The sequence below is a fragment of the Phragmites australis genome, chromosome 1 (genome assembly GCF_958298935.1).
Source record: "Phragmites australis chromosome 1, lpPhrAust1.1, whole genome shotgun sequence".
Taxonomy (NCBI): domain Eukaryota; kingdom Viridiplantae; phylum Streptophyta; class Magnoliopsida; order Poales; family Poaceae; genus Phragmites; species Phragmites australis.
The window spans coordinates 10,720,320-10,745,596 of record NC_084921.1 but is presented as its reverse complement, the minus strand read 5'-3'; the positions used below and the strand labels follow the sequence as shown (position 1 = coordinate 10,745,596).

Below are 25,277 nucleotides of genomic sequence, written 5' to 3'. Positions count from 1 at the left end.
GAACATCTCTAACAATATAATTAGCTACTGGCTACTAGATTTGTCTATTGTCATCTCTAGTTATCATAACAGACAACCCATTTAATTGTCACACTTGATTTTAAGACCAAACCGAATGTAAACTACATGTATACCAGGATCAAGTTATATACACATAGTGACATCATAAGTGAGTAGTAGACACAATATCCATTATTACAATGTTACTTTATTACATCGATGACACAAGGGTCTAAAAGAATATTTCAAAGCAGCGGAAATAAACTTAGCACGACGCCCAACTCCACAGGCAATCGACCGAAAATTTGCTTATCTAGAACTCAGCCCCATCTTCTAGAAAGTCCTCCTAGTCTTCGCCTTTTGAGAAGCAACAAGATTATAGGAGAGAGAGCAAGCGTGAGTATGTGAAATACTCAGCAAGTGTGGAGAAAATATGACATGTGGGCCAAAAGTCAAGATAGGCTTAACTCAAGGGTTTATTTGCATAAATGCTATTTTAGTAGTAAAACAGTTATAAAAGCAATTTATTTTCTATGTGAATGATTCTTTAAGACATGAGCCAAGGTTTTGACCACCTTGCTCCACAACCGAGGTTTCAACCACCTCTAAACAAAGCTAACTTGAAAAACAGTTCCCACCACTGTGATCCACCAGATCCAACCCAAAACCAACCCGGAACCACCCAACTAATCATGTGAGGAGTCCATGACACTCATGACCATGAGCACTGCTGATATATCAGTTTTCACTCTGCAAAGGTCGTACACTTTACCTACAAGACATGTCCTCCTTCTTGCCCATGTTGATCAAACACTTACACACTTCTAAGGTATGCAGCTAGGATTCCACTGCAAAGCCTTTCCAATGCCTCTTTCAGCACGTGACGATCCGCTGAGGTTTCACCGTTGTACATAAGTGGAGTACACCCTCCACCCCATAAGCCCTCTCTTGCGCCTTACGATTCTAGGAAGTACACCCTTTCATTCCTATACCATCAAATAACCTTCACAATGCTGAGAGGATAGCGAATTACTCGGGTAGACCCGTCCCATACCAAGCTTGTGATTGTACTATTTTCATGAGTGGTCGCTCCATGAACCAGTCCTTAATATGGTCTGGGCAAGACTGCCATCAATCCAACAATTGGGTAATAACGAATTATCCGAAAACCAACAATTCTGCCTGGAACACATCCACAGGTCAACCAACATGCCAACTTGCCCAGACCCTACTTTCCAAGTTAAAACACTTTTATCAAAGTTCATCATTATTAACCAAAACATATTTTTCCTATACTACCCATGAGTAAGCACAACTAAGCATTTTCTACCCAGAACATGACAACCAGACTATGACTACAAGGAAGGTTATGGAAAACTAGTAAACCCTAACAATAGGATATCATGTTTGACGAGCACGCAATTTGTAAAACACGACTTTATAAAAATAGGTGCAAAATATTCAAGGATACTTGCCTTCTCCGTTGAGTTGCTCGAAATCCCCGAAGTCTTGATCCTAGATGTTCTCGAACGTCTCTGGGACAAACTCCTTTACAAGCAAGCAAACAAGCACCACTAAGAACAAACACTAAACAAAGCAAACACATAAAACAAACACTAGAACAAGCTAGAGCACAATTTTGGAAAGATTTGGACGCAAAAACCACCCAAATCGGAGCAACGATGCGAAAACTAAAACTACGGCTAAACAAATTTCTAAGCGACTAAAAACTATTTTTCTAGAATTAAACCTAATTTTTAAAAGGCCTAAAACATTTATTTAAATTTTTGTAGAATTATTTTATAGCATAAACTGATTAAAATTTTTTATGAAATTTATTTGCATTTTTGGAAATAAAACTAATTTTTATATGCATCAAAACAAATTAAAAGTATTTATTTTATCAAAGAATACATTTTTAAACATTATCATAATTAATATATATTTTCTAAACTATTTTCCAAAACAAATACTTTTATTCTAACGTTAAAACTATTTTTTAGAAATAAAATGGAATTAAGAACCTATTAAAAACATATTAAAACATTTATATAAACCATTTTCTATTTTTTGGAATTTTTCTTATAAATAAATACCTAATTTCGGAATATTTGAATTATCATGAATTATTTTCTAAAGGAAAATTGAGTTTACTGCGCAATTGTTGACGTCATCGCTGAGCGAGTTGCTAACTTGGCTCGGAAGTGCTGACTGGATTCGACATGTAGGACAAAGACACCTACGTGGCCGCCCACGTGGCACACTGACTAGGCCGAAGGCTAATTAAACCACGCGCGTCGATATGAGAACAAACGGCTGAGATCCAACTACCGCGAAGGGGTAACCACCATCTAATCTATGCCGCAAATCTAATATTGAACGGTTGGAGGGTGGGGCTACCTTGGCTCCGGCTCAGGATGGCGTCGGTGGCGGCTCGGGACGGCGGAGAATGGTCGAAGAAGGGCCGCGACGGCGCTGCAGTGCTCGAGAGTCGATGGAGAATGGCGGAGCACGACTGGAAGGCGACGACGAACTCGTTTTACGGGTCGCGGCACGTCGGGGAAGACCGGAGAGGCTCAGCAACGGCGGGCTTCAACGGCGGACGTTCGACGACGATGGAAGCTCGGTGTGGTGGCTGGAACTCGACGACGAATGGTTGTGGAGGACGAGATGCGGATGGAGAATACCAGCGTGCACTCGGATAGCATCGGGGAGTCTTGGAGAGGCCCGACGACGACGGCGGGATGCGATGAAGCTTCGGTGACGGCGTAGGAGCTCATGGGTGGAGAAAACTTGATGAGGTTTGAGGGATTGGGTGCGGTGGAGTGCAAAGAAGCTCGACTAAGGGGTGAATTGAGGTTTTAAAGAGGGAGGAGGGTGAATCGGGCTGGACAACGAGGATTGATGGCAGCGGCGGAAATTTGGGTTTGGTTTCCATACTCCTCGTCCACTTTCCTTTGAGATTGATCTCGTCTTGATGGCGGTCTTCAACGCAGGCTTCAATTACCAAACAAACGTGGCCTCCTTCCTTTACTCGAGTGCAAAATCAACCAATTTCAAATAGGCAGGGCTATGAAGATGAAGAGAGAGGATTCAGGAGGAGAGGGAAGGAGAGAGAGATCAGAGGGAAGGGAGAAAACAAGCGTGACATTAATAGATTGGCTATAGCATATTTCCCTAATTTAATGTGGGTTCATATATAATTCAAGTCTGTATGTAAAAGGATAATAAGTTTGCATACGTCTATAAACTAATTATAATTAGTATTCATTCGTTCTCTCCTCCACGTACAAAAAATATGATTTGGACTCTGTTATAGGTAGCTGTGAATTGTTAGAGACACCCTTATAGTGTTATACATGAAAACCACAAAGGGCTATAAACCATTACAAAGCCAATCATGTCCGTTCTCAAAAAAAGTAGCTCATCATGGCGTTCCAATCTTCTTTACTTCTACCCAAAGTGTCACTAAAGTATCCAAATAGATACTGCTGGTACACACACAAGAAACCTCAATAGCATGACATAAACTTTATTAATCAATGATCAACAGCATATATTTGAGGTGGTTGTCAGAAAAAAATATACTAGTCAGTGGAGATGAGCTTTCTATGATCAGCTTGTCGGTGAGAAAGCGTTTTCAGGCTACCTCACCTGTTTTTTACGGCTGGATATATGTGAAAAAGGACATCATCAAACAAATATTCAAAAGTACCCTGATATAAACTTATAAAGGGATAACACTATATGGGATAACCAAGATATATAGTAATAAGATGGACAAAGACGGCAAGGCTTGTACAAGATCAAGCGAATGTCACCGCTGTTGTTTGAGCATGGTTGCTTTCATCTTGTTGGCTGATCTTCAAGATGCCCGGAGCTCGGTCGCTGGCTTGTATTCATTCAAGGCCAATCAGTGTGTTGTTGGCATTTTTGTGTCGAAGCAAATGCTTTGATCCAATGATATTCATTTCATATAGCTAAATAGAGTTCATCTCTCCGTATTTATTTTATCCAGGCATGTCAAACCTTTCGGTGCAATCTAAAATACAATGCATTGGAATAATTGTTTTGATGCATTTATTGGAGAGTAAAGGCCTGTTTGTTTGAGTTTCTGTTTCTGTCTTCTTTGAAAAGCGGTGCTTTTGGTTTTTTTGAAAATCTATTTTTAGATTTTAGCTGTTAGATTTTACAATAATTTTTTAGCTTATCAGCACACTACTTTAAACTCTCAGCTAGCTTCTTGACTTCTAATTCGTTTCCTCATAAATCACTTTTCAGTAAACCTGTTTGTTTAGATTTCTGATAGAAGCAAAAGCCAAAAACAGGCTGAAACAATCATGCCCTAAATAGAGCATTCTTTCTCCTCCTACATACAAGCTAAGCTTCGATGCATCGGATGGCATCTACAATACATGGTAATTGTGTTTATACTCACCTGAGGGCTCAAACGTGCTTACCAGCGAGACAGGGAAAGCAGCAAGATTCGAAGCCACGCATAAATAGGGGAAGTAGTGTGCTCATGATCGTACGATTCCTGTGGCCCATACATAGCTTGCATCTTATCTCCCAAGATCTATAAAGGGATCGCTATCATCTTTCTGTGCCTAGGGAAAATAGAGTAAATGGAAAATACAATCTCTTCCATGATTAAGTGAAATTTTCAAAGAGTGGAGGTGAACCCAAAAACCATAGGTGATTCTGAACATTCATTTCTCTGTTCTGTTGGGCAGCAAAGTACACATGAAGATGCCTTTCCTTGGTGAAGCATAAGGATAGAGACAAGCCAAATCACTCCAAAGGACCAATGGGCCCTCGATTTATTAGTCCCATAGTCGGTCACTGCCTCACCGGTGAAACTTCACTGTTGAGATCCACAATCAAGACAATCATTTGTGTCCTTGCTTAATTGCCTCACTGGAAGAAATTATATTATTGGACTATACTGTACACCACCTACTTGTGCACAAAAGTTCTTGCAAGACAACCTTAGAGTTCAATTCTACCCTAGAAGTTACAATCCATGAAAGGCACCCTCAATGTACAAGTATTGTAAAAGCTGCAGTGTAATTAGTATTACTAGGGAATCTCCAACTCCAAATATGCAGTCGAACTATGACATTTGGAAAAGAATAAGCAAAATACATAGAATTTTTACATGCATGTATCATGGGCGTACCTGGTCACCTGCAATAGCCAGGGGCATCTTTTGAATGCATTACGGTTGTGGTTCCTGCTGACTTCGTCTGCTGGTCAGTACAAACTCAAAAAATGACGGGTACGGTGCTGCTACTAGTACGACACCATTGATAAATAGCATGGCCTTTTGTTCTGAGCGATGATCGCAAGCTGAATCAGAATCCAACATTTTCACGCACAGGCACAGCCCCACCTGTTGCTTCTCTGAAAAGTTCAGCATGGCACATGGTTGGTGAGCTTTTCGATGACAGCAGAACGGGTATGAATTCATTTGCGAAACATACATCCACCCATTGAATATTGTCGCCATATGCCACATAATACAATCTATCATGGGCTCAGTTATACTTAATAATAACCATCACCATCCTCTCTCTCTCTCTGATACACAAAGACACAGAGAGAAGGGACTACTTACCTATCGTGAGCCTGACTGAATTTGGGCCCCCTTGACCAAAAAATCCCAAGTGCGGTGCATGTGCTTTCTGTTGTCATCTCCCTTCATAATGTATCCATATCATAACTGAAACAGCTAGCTCCATGGCTAGTTCCTCCAGTTCCTCTAATTGACCTGCAGTTGCACGAACAGTCATGGAGGTAGCAGTCATGGTGGATTCTACTGTCAAGGCTCCAAGTGCTGAAACCAACAGGAGGTACGCAAGTACTTACATATTCTGATGTCGATTTGCTCTCAGCCTCTCACTGGTTGTGTCGGTTGGGCACTGTCTTCTTTGATGGGGGCATGGTGATGGATATGAGGCACAGAATACTGTCTTGAAGGTGAAAAGAGCTAGTTGAGGTATTGCAAGCTTCCTTCTTTTCCAATGCTTCAAAGCCTTATTTGACACTAGAATTGCTTTGCAAGGAGAAGCGAGGCGTTCTTCCTTTACCTTGCTTCATGATCGTTTCCATTTTATCTAACCTTGGAAATGCAGGTAGTTGAAGGCCTTGGAGTGGAACTTACCTTTTCTTGATAGGTGATAGGGACCTGGGAACTCCAAGATGGACTTAAGCAATGTATGGGCTCTCCAGAGGCATCTCCCACACCCAACATTTTAATTCATCTTGTGCTCTTCAGACATTTGACCGAGCATGGAAGTGCAGGTAAGAAGTAAAAATATCTCCTTGTCTTCTATACATATGTTCTTTTAATTTCCTTTGAATCGCTCTTTCTACAGTCTTCAAGTCTAGCTGCAACAAACCACGTGGTCAGAAAATTGATTAGAAAATCATAGCAGAAGTCTTGGATGTCAGCTAGACGTAGTAAGCTTAGACCAGCTGAAACAGTCCAGTTTGATTTATGTCTGACTTCAACACAACATTTCACTATTTCTTTTCTCCCTAATATTATAACCTCATTCCAAAATGATAGGCGGAATCACCAGCAAATAAGGAAATAGGACCAGAAGGATAGAGATTACTAGATTAGCAACATTGATTCATGGTGGCAGCTTGCATAATACCAAACATGGATGGGCAATCAGGGAAAACGATGCAGAGCCTGCCTGATACACTGTCATCCCTCATGGGGTTCAACAAGTACCTCACACCCAGTTGGATTGAATCAATGTCGCATATAATCAAGGAGCTGTCACCAACCAAACCAAAGATGAAAGTAATGGTCCAGAAGGCCCAAAATATTGACACTGATGATACAGGATCAGACGCTAAAGTTGCAAAGATTCAAGGTATGCAGTTCTGATTCTTTCCGTCAAAAGCTCTAAACATTTCTGAAGAATTTTCTCTCTCTTTTTTTGACATATAACAGATGAACTGGTTTCGCTGAATGCTCAACTAAAGCAGATAACATTGCAGAGGAGACAGTCATTAAATAATTATTTGGATTTGAAAGGTAGAACTTTGTTCTGACTTACTACTCGCATGAACAAGTCCGTGTTTGGCTTGATAAACTTCAAGAAAAACAATGGCAGCTGTAGACTTAACTGTTAATTTTCATGCCTTTATTCCCCAGGAAGTATTAGGGTGTTCTGTCGTGTAAGACCTTTTCACCATGAAGAGAGTGACCGATCCAAAACTTTGTTGACCCTGGATGAGAGTAATGTTTTCCTAAAAGTTGCTGAAACCAAGATAAAGCAATATAAGTTTGATAAGGTTTTTAACCAATGCTCAACACAAGGTAATTGGATCAGATTTATTGGAGTTGTACCTTTTTAACGGATCAAGTTACAATAGTATGCTTTCCAGGTGATGTATTTTCTGAAGTCGAACCAGTGATAAAATCTGCTTTAGATGGATATAACGTTTGCATATTCGCCTATGGTCAGACAGGTAGTGGAAAAACTTATACCATGGTAAGATTTACTTCATCGAACACTAGCTTACCTCCCTCACATCCAAATTCCAAACTCAATTTTTTTGCTTACAAATCCATTACTGCATGAATTAGGAAGGAAAGCCTACAGATCTAGGTGTCATACCACGTGGGATTCAAGCACTGTTCGATCGAGCTTCAGAGAGCAACAGTAGGTTTCTGTTCACTTTCAGTATGCTTGAGATATATATGGGAAACCTGCAAGACCTGCTAGTTCCAGGAAGCAAGACACATGGTTTTAAGAAAGTGCCAAGGTAAATTTTAAATATGTTGGAATGAATACCAGGTTGCAAGACAAGTAATCAGATCTCTTTTACAGTCTATGGACAGGGACTCTATGTAAATATCAGTAGGTCCATGTTGAAAGTCCTGCAAAATGTCACAATACTACTGTAGTGCACTTGTGTCTCTAGGCTGCATAGCGGTGCAGCACAGCCAACAAATGAACATGGTCACAAAAAATGGCATTAGTGCATATGCAACCAATCAGTGTATAGAGAACCAAAGTTTGAATATTGACACCATAAAAGGATCTAAATCAGAAGAGAATCCTTTCTTCTGAAAGGAAGGGGAAGAGAATCCTACAATCATCTACTCAAGATATGAATTGCTCTAGGTGGTTCTTGTACAATTTTGTTAGTGCTTGTTAAATGACTTACGTCTGTGCACACTTATCACCTCTTCATCTTTTTTTGGAAGTAAGTGATTCTTTACTGCATATCTGCATACAGCCTTTCCATCAAAACGGATCCTGATGGTGGCATCGAGATTGAAAACCTAGTGGCAGTTACTGTCAATAGTTTTCAAGAAGTGAAAAGACTATATGAAGTGGGGACCCGCCTTAGATCAACAGCTTCCACTATGGCTAATTCTACGTCAAGCAGATCTCACTGGTAACCTTTTTTAATTTTGCTGCAGAAAAAAATACACTAATTATATTTTTAGATAATGAAAGTACAACTTCTGGCCTTTGCACCAACAAAGGATGCACACAACCATTTTAAAAAAAATAGATACTCAAATTCGCGTCCAAGAGGAGTCGAACTTGAGTGGTCTAAACATATATCCACACCCTATTTTATAATAATTGAAAAGACATCAATCATGGACCTGACTTCAAGAGGCCTTGAATGAACCAAAAGTGCATGATAAATGCTTACTAAAACCTATTATGCTTGGATAAGAAGTTGGCTGCTTTTATAAAAGAAAGTACCATGGACGCATTGCTATATTGTACCTTAGACTCGTCCTTATTATGCAACAGTTTGATTCGTATTTCATTGACCTCCTTCAACGCACCTGAGAGAAAAAAAGCAAGAAACAAATTATGGATGATTGATCTAGGTGGAAGTGAAAGACTTGTAAAGACAAAAGCAACTGGGAAAAGGCTCAAGGAAGGCAAAGCCATAAATTTGTCACTGTCAGCCCTAGGGGATGTGATTGATGCACTACAAACCAAAAAAGCCCACGTCCCTTACAGGTAAAAAAATCCATGATGAACTAGTGTTTGGCAGATGGCAAAATAGATTACCATTTTCGTCCTTTTTTTGTTGAGAACATGATAACCATTCGCCTTCTCCATTTCTCAGGAATAGCAAGCTTACACAAGTTCTTAGAGATTCTCTAGGTAAATAGCATCACATTAACCATTCCAAATATGCAGAACAATTGTTGCTTTCTTGTTTTACAAACTCAGGTTTCTTGTAGCTCACCTTGGTCTATTCATATTGACAGGATGTGAGTCCAAAACATTGATGCTTGTCCATATCAGACCAAATGAGGATGATTTATGTGAGACAATTTGTACCTTGGGTTTTGCAACAAGAGTTAGAAGTATTCGCTTGGAAAGTGAAGAACCATCTGTAAGCTTTTGCAATTACCAACAGCATGAATATATACACATGAAACCAAAAAAAAATAATTAGACTAATTTTGTCCATTGCTACGAACTAAGCATTAAAGTAGTTTAGTTAAGGCAAAGCCAATGGCCACATGCTTTGATTTCCAAAGAACAAGTTGGAATAACAAGATGAGAGTTTGTTTGATTTGCCAAAAAATTGCAATGTCCCAGAAATTATCATAATAGTCTGCATCCATGCATGCAGATAAGTAATCCAATTTTTTGGATGTGAACACAATCTTTGGTACAAAAACTAATGTCTTGATCTTGAACAGGAAGAAAAAACAAGAAAGGAACATTTACTGATGGAGTTAGAATGGGAGATCAGTGATTTAGAACAAGAATGTGAAGATATTACTAGAAAGATTAAGAGGCTCGAGGAGACAATGGAGCATTTGAAAGGACCTCAGCCATCTGTTAGCACAAATTTTGCCATTTCACACCCACCCAGTGAAGAACTGAAAGCTGACGTGTCAAAGAATACAAGGAATTCGAAGAATAACAGAGATGTTTCTTCTAGGTTACCTAGGTTTATGAAGCCAACAGCTTCTAGCCAGCACAGGATAGGCTTAAATAAACACATTCCTTTTAGTAACAGGACAAAACCACCAGTGCCACCAAAGAGAAGGCCTTCCTCAGTTTACGCTGAGTCTGTAAGGCTGCCAGTAAATGCTACCACTTGGCAGTCAGAATGCAGCTCTGAATGCAGTATCTCCATGACAAGTGACATGAATTGGATACCAAGCACACAAGATGGAACAGAATGCAGCCAGGATACATCAGAGAACGAGAGCAAACAGGTGATTTTCTCAGAACATGAGAAACCGTCGCAGGGTCAAGTGATTTCGTTCACAGAATGTCAACTGGCAGAATCAGGGAAGATACAGAATAAAACTGAGGAAATGGGCATTATAGACATTGACAATTGGATCCATCAACAAATCATTGAGAACACCGGCATATGTCAAAGTAAAAGGGTGCTAGATATTCCTGAAGCAACTGAATATGAAACTTACAATTCTAGTACTGCTTCACCGGTTCAGATGGAATGGACTAAAGGTTCTAAACAGGCACAGGATAAAGGCAGCGACTTGAACCTTCGTCCGCCCACACAAAATGTAGAAGATACCAAACAAGCCAAGGATGTTAATCAATTCACAACAACAGAATTATGCACTCCTCCGTCAAAAGAGCTTTGCAGCTACAACGAAACGAAGGAACATAAAAATGAAAGGCTTGCATATCATGGAAATTCCAGAAGATCGCTACGGGAAAAGCTGGACGATTGCATACCAGAGCAGCCAGACAAGGAATCAAAAGCTGATCCAAGCATACAACCTGAAATCAGGTTCCAGGATGAAGAATACTGTATAGGTAAAGTTCTGTCAAACATTAGGGAATGCACTTCCAGGAAAATATATTTTCAAATAAAAGGGCATTATATACCTAGTGTCATCTGGATTTCATTGAAGTTATTCCTGATAAATCGAAATCAATGTAGGGAAAAGGATTATGGTCAGGGATGCCTGTCCCGGACCTAAGGGAAACATTTTAGAATACACAAATACTGAAGTAAATTAAATTTACAGAAAAGGTGAAAATGCTCAACATACCAACCAAGCTATGCTTCATTTCATATGCACTAGTATCTCAAAGAACCAAATAATGTATGTGATATAGAGCTGCTGTCTCAATGTAACCCGACCTCATTCTTTTACTATCGGAAGGCAGACCAACACAGAGAAAATACTATAGTATATTGGTGTCATATTTTATCATTGTCCTGAAAAAGTGCAGTTAGTTATATCTGAGAAAGCATTAGACTTCATTCTTAGTTCTAACAAACAATTGAAGAGACACTGAGTTATAGGATTACTTCCTAGGGTGAAAATGGAATAAGCACTGAATGCAAAACTTCATGATACCCTAACTGAAGCATCTAAGCTATGGTTGATAATCGTGAGACTTTCACAATAACATGAATCTGTCTGATTGTTAGCTAAGAATATTGTTTAAAATTGTTTTTTCTCCCTGTAAAAAAGTAGTTTCCGTTATGCAAAAATATTGAAATTCAGCGAAATCATGTCTTAACAGGATTATAGTCCATGTGGTAATTAATGAGAAAAAAGATGGAATATACATGGCATTACACTAAAATCATATATGTAAATCTTTGCTCTGTTATGGTATTTTCATATAACTAACTATATAAAGTCCACAACTATAATAAAATACTACAATCTGCTCAGTTTATGTCTTTGCTTCCACTTCCACACTTCTACCAATGGGCATATTGTGCCTATTCAATAAGCTTTATATTTACAGATTTTATTCTTCTCTACAGGTAAGTTGACAAAGTTCTTTCGAGCTCTTCGAACAGCATGGGTCGGTGCTCTTCTTGGATTGGGCACTATGAGCCTTGGATTAGAGCAAGACTTCTTCCAAAGCTTGATGCTCTAACTCAGAATCTCATAATTTTAAGAGGATTCTTGAGGTAGTACACAATTTTAAGAGTAACTACTTCAGGAAAGCAATGTGCTTGGTGTATATGCTACAATAAAATTTACAATGCCAATTTGCCACAATGGTAGTATAAAACTTTTATTATCATTATTGTTTTCTCATCATCTTTTTAGTTGGATCTTATGGGTTTCATCTCTAGCCTACCCTTACTTTCTTGGAACAAAGGTTTTGTTGTTGTTGTTGTTGTTGTTGTTTACCATAATAGCAGGTGAATTGTTGATCTGATCCTGAAATAGTTGCTTTGATTACAGATGGATATTGTCGACGATTTGTAAACTGCCGATCTTACGAATACGTGAAGTATGTAGGGGATACTTCCTTTAGCAGAATCACACGTCACATATAGAGATTTAGGGGGTGGGGAGAGAGTCTTGGCTCGCCTAGATAGATCTAAATTTAATCGAGAGCTCTTTGCGTGTAGTCTTGATGAGTTGTTGATGTAGATTGGGCGTACAGAAGGCTCGAGAGCTTAAAGCTTCTATAGGCCTGAATGGCTTGTGTCTCTCCTAATGGACTTGAATGACTTGAATCGATGTGTCCTCCGTAAGGTCCCTTGGCTTCGTATATATACGAGGGTCGTGTGTGATCTTAAGACTCTTTTTCTGTCATCCTTAGAGATAAACTTTTATGTTTATGAGATACCTTGATACCTGGGGACAATTTTCATACGTCTAGGGATTCCTTTCTTAGGCACGAACGTATACCCTGATAATACAAGAAACCCTAACAGATCTGGATACGTATAAGATAGTAATATACTGTAGTTTTATACTACCCATCGTCCGCCCCCATCCGCACGTGAAACGAGGCTTTGGCGGATCAAAAACTTAGCCCAGTAGAGAAAGACATTTTGATGGACTACATCTTCGAGTAGTAACTCAGGTCCCCAGATAGGATGGTACATCTAACCGAGATCTAGGACTCCTTGAGTCATCTAGTCGTGATTTCGAATACCTTCGAGCACTCAAGCAAGCCTCCGAGTAAGTATTCCATCCGAGTAGGAATTCCAAGTAGTACACAAAATATCATTCCAAACATTTTGAAAGGACGGGGAGAAAAGACTATTCCCTGATCGGATTTGAAATTTGAACTGTCACAGTGGAGATTTTGCATAGTGGTGAAAAGAATATTTCCCTGGCAAAGGACCATGATGACGTTTGGAAATTGTGCACGTCTGGCGGAGTAGTCCGTCGGCTTCCCTGGGATACTGTTTCAACTGCTCCCTCATGCGTCAAAAGAGATTTTGAGCATTAAGTGCAACGAGATGTTGGCACAGACGATTGTGGCCCCAAGTTGTAGTCGGAACCATTATCGCACTAGTCAAAAATTCATCAAGCACCTTTTTTTCTACGCGAGCTCTCTGAGTAGATGTGATTTGACCTCTAGTAGACTCTTGGCTTACCGTGAACCATTATGTGGCCAAACCCATCGTACGACACTTAACAAAGGGCCGCCTCATGGCCTAGAGACCTTTATAAACCCAGGGTGGCGAGCACTTGTCAAACCAAGTCGCTTGCTTTAGCTCTCAATCTTAGCCATGGCATCCTCATCATCCTCTAGCTCCTGACATATTAGAGTTAGGCGTCCGGGATCTCCATTAGGGCCTCTGCCTTCATCGCCAAGGTCTCCCTCTCCCGTGCCACCTCCCTCTCCAGCCATGTCTAACTCCTGCATCGAAGGCATTCCCATCTCCTCCGACGACGAGAAGATGGAAGAGGTAGAGCAACAGTTGGTCCTGCCACCGCTGAGGTCGAGCAGCCTGGAAAAGCTTCGGTCGCTAAGTTCGCGCGCCAAGAGGAGGTGAACTGGAATCTCCTGGAGGAAGAGATATGGCAAGAGGAGGCCCAGGAAGAGGAGAAGGAGGTGGCCGAGGACTTGTCTTCACCTTCTTCCTCCGGTGACAACAACAACGATGGCAATGATGGAGCAGCCAACTACTAAATCAACTGCTTCGGCGGGAGGAACCTTAGGTGCATACTCTTCTATTAGAGTCTTCTCTTTCTTCCTCTTCCTGCACGGCGTCGGGCTGGAACTTAAGGTTTCTCTTTTGGACCTCTTTTGGGTGTACAGTCTCCTTAGCATGTCAATCATTTCTAAAAAGAACTCGAACTTTCGTTAATGCATTTTCTACTTTCATCTGAAATGCCTGTGTATTTATCTAGGACTCCATGAGTGTTGGATACAGAAAACATGGGACAACTTATCGTGTTTTGCTTTAGTCGCTTCTTCCTTCGATTAGATCAGGAGACATCAGCCACTATTCTAGGAGTATGGTCAGCCTTAGGCCCAACATGAACGGAAGGCGCCATAGCCTTCAGGCGTTCGAGGACATGATAAGGAATCTTTTCACAATCCCATAGTTATAGCTTAGAACACATTTCCTTCTTGTTAGAATTCCCCTTGAAACATGCATGATATGCTATTTTTAGCTTTCAGTACCAAGTACCTATTAAACCCCTGACTGGCTATCTGGGAAGTGTTCCCGGATAGACAGTCTAAGAGAAAGCAATGTAGAAATCACACTACCCTTTTAGTCATAGAAAAAAATTTCGAAACCTCGAGCGCGCGCGTAGGTATAAATACACGAATAGCTGCTTACCTTGTTGCCATGCATTGAGTTGCAAGGTCGAATAACCAAGGTGAAAAAAGTTTCATTCAACCTCTCGAACAATATGGCAACTATTATTGCAAAATATACACTAAGTACTTACACATAGAACTTACAAAGTTGGTTGATATTCCACGAGTTATTAAAGACTCGACCATCTTCCATTGTTAACTTATATGACACAAGACGATTGGATTCAACAACCGTATAAAGACCTTCCCACTTCGAGGATAGCTTATTGCTATTTTTCTGGATTGGATTCAACAACCGTATAAAGACCTTCCCACTTCGAGGATAGCTTATTGCTATTTTTCTGGCTCTGAACGAATCATAGAACCAGATCCTAGGGTCACAAGGTTCTCTTTCGGACATTCTGGTCATAATAGCGCCAGAGAGCTTGCAGGTGTCTTACCGATCGTATCAGCACTTGAGTCCTTTTTTCCTCGATGTTATTGAGATCGTCCTCTCTTCTCGATATTTCATCCTTGTTAGCATATAACTCGACGCGGGGAGATTTCATCTTAGTTCACAGGATAGCATTGCTTCAACCTCGTAAACTAAGAAGAAAGTTGTTTCACCCGTCGCTCTACTGGATATTGTTCGGAGTGCCCAGAGTACGTTGGGCAGTTCAAACGCCTAGGCTTTAGAATAGGCAGATAAGCGGTTGAAAACACGGGTCTTCATTCCTCTATTGCTTTGTGAGTTTGTGGATGAGTTACTGATGCGAAGCAGGTCGTAGTACCTAATTCCTTGCAATACTCAATGAAGGTCACGCTTGAGAACTGGATACTATTGTCGGTGATGATCCTACTCAGGACGTCGAATCTTGTCATGACGTTTTTCATGATAAACTTTTTGGCTGCTTCTGAGATGATCATGCCGATTGGCTCAGCTTTAATTCACTTGGTGAAGGTATCGATTCCGACGAAAAGCAACTTGAAGCCCCCAGGCGCTACCGGGAAGTACCCTAAAATATCCAACCCCCAAGTCGCGAATGGACACGTTAAGGGGATCGTCTGTAAAGCTTGAGCGGGTTGGTGCGCACGCCTGGTATGGAATTGACAACTGGAGCATGTTTTAACCATCTCGCTCGCATCATGGAAAGTCGTAAGCCAATAAAAACCTTGTATGAATGCATTTTGACCAGGGTTCTAAAGGAAACATGAGCTTCGCACACCCCTCCATAGATTTCCTCAAGTAATTCTCTACCCTGCTTATGAGAGATACACTTCATGAGTACTATGTGTGCACCTCTTCTATAAAGGACACTGTCCACCAAGATGTACATCTTGGATCGACATGGAAATTTGTTTGGATAGTGTATCGTCATCGAGCATAACTCGATCTTAAAGAAACTTACGGATTGGATCTATCCATGCATTTTCGTACTCGAGCGGAGTCATGAGTTCCCCTGTGACTCCTTTTAGGGCGTCATGACAAGCCCCCGAATTGGTTATAGGTCTCGTAGACTATCACTCCTTCGGTCGTGTTATCTGCAGATTTCACGGACGACTTCAATAGTCTTTCGGTTAAGACCCCGGTTTGTCCTAGAGATCGTGAGGCTAGTCTCGGGATGTATCTGACCTCGAGTCCAATGAATTTCTTTTCCAGCTTCCTCACCTCTGTGAGGTAATCTGCTATGATCTTATCCGAGGTTTGATACTCCTTGCCAATTGTGAATCCCCTTTCACAAGAAGGCAGCGGATACCAAGCGCAGAAACTACCCGAAGATCAGCAAGCAGATCCTCATACCCGGCTACGTTATTTGTGGCTGGAAAGTCGAGCGGCAAAGCATATTACGGAATTTCTCCTATAAGAGAAATGAGTATAATCCCAGCCCCCGAGTCTTGGAGCATAAGCGACCCGTCGAAGAAGAGAGTCCATACGTCGGACATATCGTTGTTGTTGTCCTGGGGTTGATAGAGTTATTTTCATTCGGCAATGAAGTCGACAAGTACTTGCGACTTAATCGCGGTGCGAGGTACGAAGCGAACATCGAATTCTGCAAGCTCACCGGCCCACTTAGTGATTCATCCAATGACGAATCTGTTGTGGAGGATCTCTCCAAGTGGGAATATTGATGGTATGGTGATCTTATGAGCTTGAAAATAGTGTTTTAGCTTGTGAGAGATCATCAGTATCATATACAACAGCTTCTGTACTTACGGGTAGCGTTCCTTAGGACCATGACTACCTCGCTGATGTAGTATACCAGTCGTTGGCTTTTCTTTCGCTTGTTGGGCACTTCTCGTTCCACCACCAGCACTCCACTTACAGCATGCGGTCCGGCCACTATGTATAGTAAGAGTTCTTCGTTTGGGTCGGGAGCGACTAGCATGTGGGGGAAGAAATATACCTTTTGAGATTTTTAAATGCCTCATCAGCCTCTTCAGACCATTCAAACTTGTCATGTTGGCATAACAGTTTGAAGAAATGAAGCCCCCGTTCTCCAACTCAATATATGAAACGACTAAGAGCTACCATGCACCCGCTTAGTTTTTGAACCTCATGTACTGACTTGGGGGGTTGCATTTCTTTGATGGTCTTGATCTTGTTGGGGTTAACCTTGATTCCCGGGCAAGATACCAGGTACCCGAGTAACTTCCCTGCATCGACCACAAACGTGCACTTCTTTGGGTTAAGCATAACTCTGTGCTTGCGTAGATGGTTAAAGGTCTCTTGCAAGTCAGAGATAAGATATTCCTTGTTTCTAGTCTTGTCGACAAGATCATCAACATAGGTTTCGACGTTTTAGCCAATTTGATCATGAAGGGTTATCTGCATACCGCGTTGATATATAGCGCCAGTGTTCTTCAATCCAAAGGGCATCTTTGAAAGAGGTTTTCTACCCATCCTCGGGATGCATACTGATCTGATGATAACCGGAGCAGACATTAAGAAGGCTTAGATAGTCGCACCCCAAAGTAGAGAAGTCTATCCGATCTATTCGAGATAAAGGAAAGGCATCTTTCGGGCAGGCTTTGTTGAAGTCAGTGAAATCCAAGCATATACGCCACTTACCGTTTGACTTCTTAACCATGATGGGGTTAGTGAGCCACTCGAGGAGATCCACCTCTGATGAATCCTAGCTTTGAGAGCTTTTCAATTTCCTATTTAATTGCTTCCTTCCGACCAGGTGCGAACCGTCGAAGCTCTGTTTAACCAGCTTAGCGTCAGGCCGCATAGCTAACTTGTGCTCGATCACCTCCCTAGGGATACCGGGCATATCGAACGATTGCCATGCAAACACGTCGACGTTCACCCGGAGGAAGGCGATGGGCTCAAGTTCCTATTTGGGGTCCAGATTGGAGCCGATCCGTACAGTCTTGGATGGCTCTGCTAGGTCCAGAGGAATGGTTTTGACTTCACCGTGATACTTCACGGCCACCTTATGTCTCGAGTTTTTGGTCTCCTTGTCAGGTTGGTGCTAAGCTGCCATGTCGAGACTCCGCTTGTCGCAGCAGAGGCCTATCTTAGGGTAGCCCCGGACGGTGATGACTCCCTCGAGTCCTAGAATCTTCACGCACTGGTAAGCGTAGTGTGCGACGGCCATAAATTTGGCCAGGATTGGTCGTCCTAAGATGGCATTATATGCCGTCTCAAAATCGATCACATCGAACAGAATCTTCTTTGTCCGGAAGTAATCAGACTTCCCAAAGATAATAGAAAGTGATATCTGACCGATAGGCGTGGCCAAAGATCCGGGTGCTATACTGTGAAAGGTTTAAGTAACTGACTTGATAGTAGATCGACAAATCTACATGGCATCAAGTGCGCCTGCAAAGAGGATTTTCAGAGAACTGCTTCCATCGATTAGCACTCAGGTAACCTTACAATTATCCATCGTAGGCCCAACCACTATTAGGAAGCGATCTAGCCGTACGAGGTTCTCTAGATAGTCGTCTTGGCTGAAAGAGAGTTCGATATGGACCACTTGACAGTCGGGCGACTCTTGGGGACAGCTGCCAGCACTTCTCGAGCGACCGTCTCGTACTGCCTCTTGGACTTGTAAGACGCGAAGCCACCGAGCATGTGGTCAACGGTCTTGTCCCCTCTTGGTAGGACATCGAGTCCAAGTTGTCGTCGTCATTGGAGCTGGAGTCCCTGCTCTAGGTCGCGACCTGGGTCTTCTTCCCCTTAGCCTTATCGACCTCAGCCTTGACCAGCTTCAGGTAGATGCGGCATTACAGGAGGTCATGGTCGTCGGTTAGGTGAAAGTCGCACCAAGGCTTGTCGGCGCGTTCGCCAGTGCCCGGCTGATAGCTCTTACCCTGGGATGATTCGAAACGCTTGTCGGGAAGATCTGCCAAGACTTTATCAGTTTTAGTTTTCTTACCCACCTCCTTTGAAGTTCTTCTTATGCTTGCTCTTAGCTGAGTCTTCATCTAGTCCAGATTAGGCATACATAAGGCTCGAGAGCCTGAGGCTTCTATAGGCTTGAATGGCTTGTGTCTCTCCTAATGGACTTGAATGGCTTGAATCGATCTGTCCCTCTCAGGGTCCCCGGACTTCGTATATATATGAGGGTCATCGTGTGGTCTCTAGACTCCTTTTCTGTCATCCTTAGAAATAAACTTAAATCACTAAACTAGAGCCCCTACAGATTGTTCCCATACCAAATCAATGAATAGTTTATATACAAGTCAAAATATTGTTCTATATATGTCCAAAAGAAGAAGCCTGGGGAGACAATAGTCAGTTTATATCAAGTCACAAGCCCCTATAGATGGTTTCCATATCTATAACCAAGGGGCTGTTTAGTTTTTGGCCCCAGCAAGCCAAGCTAAAATTTGGCCAGAGACCAAATTAGGACAGTACCAAATTTTAGTTGCCAAAATGGCATTTGGTTTGAGGTCAAGCCAAAATTTGACCCACCAAAAATTTTGACGAACGATTTGGTCACCCGAGATTTGCCCAAAAACGCTATAGAAAAATTTTAGTTGGCCAACTTTTTTTGACATGATCAAATTTTAATCTCAAACCAAACAGAGGCCAAATTTTCAGAGCACGACTAAAATTTGGTTTGGCTCCCTTTGGCCCATAACCAAACAGCCCCCAAAGGTCCATATGGATCAAGAAAATCAAATGTCTCATGCAAAAACCAGTTCATCAGGTTTTGAGTTTTGACCTTGTGTATGCAGCCACCACTTACTCTAACTCAAAACACTTTACTGAGCCTTAGCAAATCCAGTGACACAAATATATATCACTTGTTGATGTTTGATCCCTCTTCAACATAAACAAGTAATTCATAGAACAATGGACATAACTAGTGGAGTTCAAATTACCATTGATAACTCATGAACCATGCCATGAAGTGCATATTAGTCCTGAGATATGAATAATGCTTACGGAGTGATTTTAGGATTTGTTTATTTGAGCTTTTGTTTTTAGCTTTTCTGAAAAGCTGCTTTTAGATTTTAGCTGTTAGTTTTTATAACAAATTTTTAACTTCTTAGCATACCACTCCTCAGAAAAACTACTCTCAGCTTCTAATTCACTTCCTAAGAAACAAATTTCTAACTTCTCCAGAAACCACTTTTCAGCAATCATGTTTGTTTGGACTTCTAGCTTCTGGCAGTAGAAAAGCTAAAGGCAAAATACCAAACAAACAGACCCTTAACCTTCTTCAATATCACACAGTACTTCAGGGAGCACAGTGACAAAACCAACAGATTTCATGTTAGTGTTGATCTCACATAATACTTCACATATCTTATGCAAGGAAGGATGGGACCCATCTCTGGAAGTGAACTCATGAACCATGCCATTAACTTCGATAGAACTTGCCCCTGGCACATTCCTTAATCCCCGTTCTTTCATTGCCTTTCGAAGTTTGCTCACATCATCCCACCTCTCATGTTCTGCATAAATATTCGATAGGAGAATATAGTTCCCACTGTTGTGAGGCTCAAGCTGAATTAAGTGCAACAAGGCTTGTTCTCCAAGGCCAGCATCAGCATGGGTCCGAGCAGCAGAAAGAAGAGCTCCCCATATTGCTGCATTTGCCTTGAATGGCATGTGCTGAACTAAATCTTGAGCCTCCGTTAAAGAACCAGCACGACCAAGTAGATCAACCATGCATCCATAATGCTCAACTCGTGGCTTAATCCCATAGTGAGACACCATGATGTTGAAACACCAGCGACCCAAATCAGTCAGTCCGACATGGCTACACGCTGACAGGATTGCAAGAAAAGTGACGTCATTTGGTGCCACATTCTCCCTTTCCATCCGGCGAAACATCTCGACAGCTTCCAAGCCAAGACCATGCAACGCGAATCCAGCTATCACCGTCGTCCAGGTCACAACGCTCTTCTGCTTCATGCCATCAAACACCTCCAATGCCTTCTCAATGCACCCGCATTTAACATACAAGTCAATAATTGCATTCATCAGTGGTATCTCCTGGCATAAACGCCGCCTCACCACGAACCTGTGCACCCACTCCCCTAAATCGACGGCGCCCAGATCCCCGCATGCCGACAGAACAGACAGCAGCGCCACCCCATCAGGCTCGATCCCCTCCTCCATCTGCATCCTCCGGAACACCTCGATCGCCTCTTCCGGCCGCCTCATCTGCGCGTACGCCCCGATCACCGTCGTCCACGACACCACGTTCCTTTCCGGCATAGCATCGAACAGCTCACGCGCGCGGACCAGGTCCCCAGCCTTCACGTACCCGGCCATCATAACGTTCCATGCCACAACGTCCCTGTCGACCATCTCGTCGAACACGCTGCGCGCGGCGGCGACGCGGCCGCACGCGCAGTACACCTGGACGAGGCTGGCGGAGACGTGGGCGTCGGAGGCTGCGAGGCCAGCGCGGAGGAGCAGGGAGTGGAGCTGCGGGCCGAGGCTGCTGCGGAGGTGCGGGAGGCGCGCGACGGCCCTGAGGGTGACGGAGGGGTGGAGGCGGCGGAGGAGCGCGACGGCGTGGGCGTGTGGGCGGGGCGCGAGGCGGAGGGAGGCGAGGAGGAGCGCGGAGAGGAGGCGCGGGTGTCGATGGCCCCCGTGGGGGAGGAGGAAGGCGTGGGCCTGCAGGAGGTGGCGCGGGGAGTTGAGGCGCGGGAGGAGGGAGAGCGCGCGGTGGAGCGCCGGGGGCAAAGGCTGCAGCGGCGGCATGCGGGGGTGAGCTTGCGCCGCCTTGGCGGCCGGCGGCCGGCGGATTGCTGGAGTTTGTGCGTTCGTGGCGCGGGATTTCGGGAATTTTACGTGCGTTGTGGGGTTGAATTTGAGCCCAGGAAACCCAAATGGGCCTGAGATTAGTGTTGGGCTGGGCAGATGCAATGCTAGGCCGAACTTTCTTTTGGATCTCTCTGGCCTATATGATTGATGCAAATTCCTTTCCCCGTTTGACCACACGTGCCAGCAGCATGACCTCGCAAATTTGCTTTGCCAACTAGGCTAGCCCGAAGGCATGGGTACCCATATCATACTACTGCTGGTTAGGTTAGTATATTGTGAATTTTCCAAGGTATGATACTATGATTTACTGGTTGCAAAGTCTTAAAGATGACTACGAGTTTCTCTCCTACTCACATATGGGACCTTGCTCCGATCACACGTTCTCATCCACACACCACTGGTTGTGCACTCTCTCCTACTCGATATGGCCGTCATTACCTTGTAGTCAGTCATCTGTGGTGGTACTTGGTAGAAAGTGATGCATTATCATCTGCTACCTCACCTTGCTGCTCCTTCCTATTGTTATGGTTGCTGAACATTCCCTCTTGGTCACTTGTTTACAAAAAGGTAATGTCACAGTAGTGATTCGGGAGAAGTTGCAAATGAAATTCTCCTTTGTTGCAAGAAGGAATGTAATACTTGCAAATGAAATTCTCCTTTGTTTGTAAGAAGGGGTGTAATATTGGTGTAGTATTTAATATGTTGCATTAACAGGCCGCACCGGCGATTCACCGTCCGAGCACCCGTGCGGCTACCCCTATCACTATTAGAGTACTAGCCACCAATCTTAGTATATTGTGATTTTTTTTTTCAGATACAATGATTTATAAGTTGCCAAGTCTGAAAGATGACTACCAGGTTCTCTCCTACTCACATATGGGACCTTGCCCCGATCACACGTTTCTCATCCACACGCCACTGGTTGGGCCTTCTCTCCTACTCGATACGGCAGTCATTGCCTTGTAGTCCATTCATGGTGGTACTTAGTAGAAAATGGTGCATTGTCCTCCGATACCTCATCTTGCCACTCCTTCCTATTGTTATGGTGGCTGAACATTCACTCTTGGTCACTTGTTGGGCCTATCATTATTTGTACAAAAAGGCAATATCGCGGCAGTGATTCAGGAGAAGTTGCAAATGAAATTCTCCTTGTTGCAAGAAGGGATGTAATACTTGCAAATGAAATTCTCCTTTGTTTGCAAGAAGGGATGTAATATTGGTGTGGTGTTTGATATGTTGGATTAACACCGTCCGAGCACCCGTGCAGCTACCCCCCTATCACTACTAGCACCAATTGCCACGCTTCGCTGCAGGTGATGTAATTGATAAAGTACCAACCTTTAGATCAGATATATTCTTCAATCAAATCTAATCTATATTAGCGGCTAAACTATGATCAAACTATTCTAAACAAAGAGATCAAGTGCTATTGGTTGGATTGTTGTTGACCTTGTTTTCAATGTTCTAGAATAGAATTGAATGATTTAAAGTGCAATACTTAAAAATGTACATTTTTTAACACAAAATTTGAATATTGTTATTAAATTAGAGTATCAATCTCAATGCTAAAAGTATGATTCAATTTTCTATTAAATGTAAGGAACACATTCTTATTTTTCTCAAAATTCTAGATATGTTGGATCATGTTAAAGTCAATGTACTTCATAAAATATATTAGAGATTATTTACATTTGTTCCTTGTCTTTGTGTAACATTGTTTATATATGGATTCTAAATAAATTTGCCTTATTTAAATATGGGAACATAAAATTGTTGTGATTTGGTTCCTATGTTAATTACCAAATAATAATTTTATGGATGCTCTTATTTGCGTGTCAATCCTTTGTAGTTGCTATAAAGCAGGCATGATCAAGTTTGCTAAGGATAATGTGAACCCTATTCATGATATATGACTTAATCTCATTAGTAAGGCGTATAACATAATGCATGAAGGTAATAAATGCATTGAAAATTCTACCATATCATTAAAAAATTTACAAATATATTTACCTCTTTAGGAAACAAATGTCTAACCTAAAAGGCTCGAAATGGACCACATCTACAAATACCATGTTTGTTAGTGTATTATATAATCGTACATGGATAAGTGGGCCTGCAAGTGATAAGCCCAAATGTAGACCTAGTATACCAGAACTCTAGATGCACTTTTTCCTTCCTCATACTTATGGCATGTATTAAAGTATACTTTTGTCTCTAATTCATTCTCCACCGATTTCCCATTCATCACTTTCCCCAAATGTTGGTGAATAGGTTGGTAGTGATCATGGGTGCCACAGGCATGGGAAAGATGAAGCTACTACGGCTAAGGTTATTGGCAGCGAGGTGTTAAATGTTGATAAGATGCAAGCTTATGTTGGCCTTGATATCGCCACCAATAAGGCGAGTCTGTTTTCTCAATGTGGTATTCCTCATCACCTTCTTGGGGTTGTTCATTCCATTGTTGATGATTTTCCTATATCCCTTTTTCGATCTCTTGCAACCATGACCACAAATTGCATTGTAAGGTGTGGTCGCATGCCTATTGTGGTAGGTGGATCAAACTCACTGATACATGGACTCCTTGTTGACCATTTTGATTCCTCCCTTGTTAATCCCTTTGTGCTAGCCGATTATTGCCTGTACCTACATCTTTAATGTTGCCCCATTTGGATCCATGCTAATGAGGTGATTCTCAATGAATATCTCAATCATCGTGTGGATCATATGATTGAAATTGGCTTGGTCGAAGAGGTCAAGGAATACTTTGGTGCACATAATAATTATGTTGGGAACACTGGTCTAGCAAAGGCAATCGGCGTATCTGAGTTAGGCAAGTTTTTAATGGGACGTAAGAGTCGTTACGATGCTATAGCTGAGATTAAGACCAATACACAAGCCCTTGCAAAAATATAGAGTGCAAAGATTTGCCATATGGTTTATGTTTGGAAGTGGCCCTTTAGTTCTTTTGATGCCGCAGAGACCCTGCAGGCATGTCTTAGCGGAACATACCATACCGCCAAAGTTGTGGCATGGAAACGCGATCTGAGTGGCCTTGGATTAATCGCTATAAATAGTTTTTAATCGTAGCTAAACTGGTTTCTCATATGTAAAGTTTAAATTGTTCATGAAATATGAATTAGGCAATGTATTAATCCTAGTTGCTATATTTATTATGGTGAGTATGTTCCGAATTTTCTTTTGTGTTGATTTATGTATGTCGTACTTGAGCCATAATATCCTTACATGCATTAGATGGCATGAAGGTACATTTAGATAGTTAAAAGATGAGATTCCAATAACAGAGCGTGCCGGGTGCGCTGGTGTAGGTCATCGACAACTGGGGAAGCTCCCCTACAACAACCTCGGAGCTGCTAACCCTCGCCAAATGGATTGGCCAGCTCATAGAAGCCCGGTTGATGGGGTCGGACGTTGTTCGTGATTTCATCAAGTGCCTGTTGTGCCCCTTGCGAAGGAGAGCACATCCGGCATTCTAGTACGTCGGGCCTGACGATGTCACCCGGGAGAGT

At 42.3% G+C, this 25,277-nt stretch overlaps 2 protein-coding genes and 1 pseudogene across 3 annotated transcripts; 2 read left to right on the top strand and 1 right to left on the bottom strand.

Annotated features, from left to right (window-relative positions):
* Positions 1 to 6,183: 6,183 nt before the first annotated feature.
* On the top strand, positions 6,184 to 12,058 carry LOC133909293 (kinesin-like protein KIN-14B). Of its 2 annotated transcripts, none has more exons than XM_062351661.1 (12): positions 6,184 to 6,303; positions 6,572 to 6,887; positions 6,968 to 7,051; positions 7,172 to 7,336; positions 7,405 to 7,511; positions 7,607 to 7,785; positions 8,263 to 8,424; positions 8,796 to 9,011; positions 9,121 to 9,158; positions 9,266 to 9,393; positions 9,707 to 10,805; positions 11,776 to 12,058. In XM_062351661.1, the coding sequence occupies exons 2-12, from the start codon at positions 6,641 to 6,643 to the stop codon at positions 11,889 to 11,891; spliced, it is 2,541 nt and encodes an 846-aa protein (XP_062207645.1). In that variant the 5' UTR covers positions 6,184 to 6,303; positions 6,572 to 6,640; the 3' UTR covers positions 11,892 to 12,058. The 2 variants fall into 2 exon arrangements, with proteins under 2 accessions (XP_062207645.1, XP_062207652.1); XM_062351668.1 differs by lacking the exon at positions 6,184 to 6,303 and adding an exon at positions 6,357 to 6,462.
* An 8,105-nt stretch (positions 12,059 to 20,163) lies between these two features.
* On the bottom strand, positions 20,164 to 21,755 carry LOC133887671 (pentatricopeptide repeat-containing protein At5g56310-like). The gene has a single exon (XM_062327634.1). It carries the CDS (start codon positions 21,685 to 21,687, stop codon positions 20,182 to 20,184), a length of 1,506 nt encoding a protein of 501 aa, XP_062183618.1. The 5' UTR covers positions 21,688 to 21,755; the 3' UTR covers positions 20,164 to 20,181.
* Positions 21,756 to 24,007: 2,252 nt separating this feature from the next.
* On the top strand, positions 24,008 to 24,663 carry LOC133931045 (adenylate isopentenyltransferase 8, chloroplastic-like; annotated as a pseudogene).
* Positions 24,664 to 25,277: the final 614 nt, after the last annotated feature.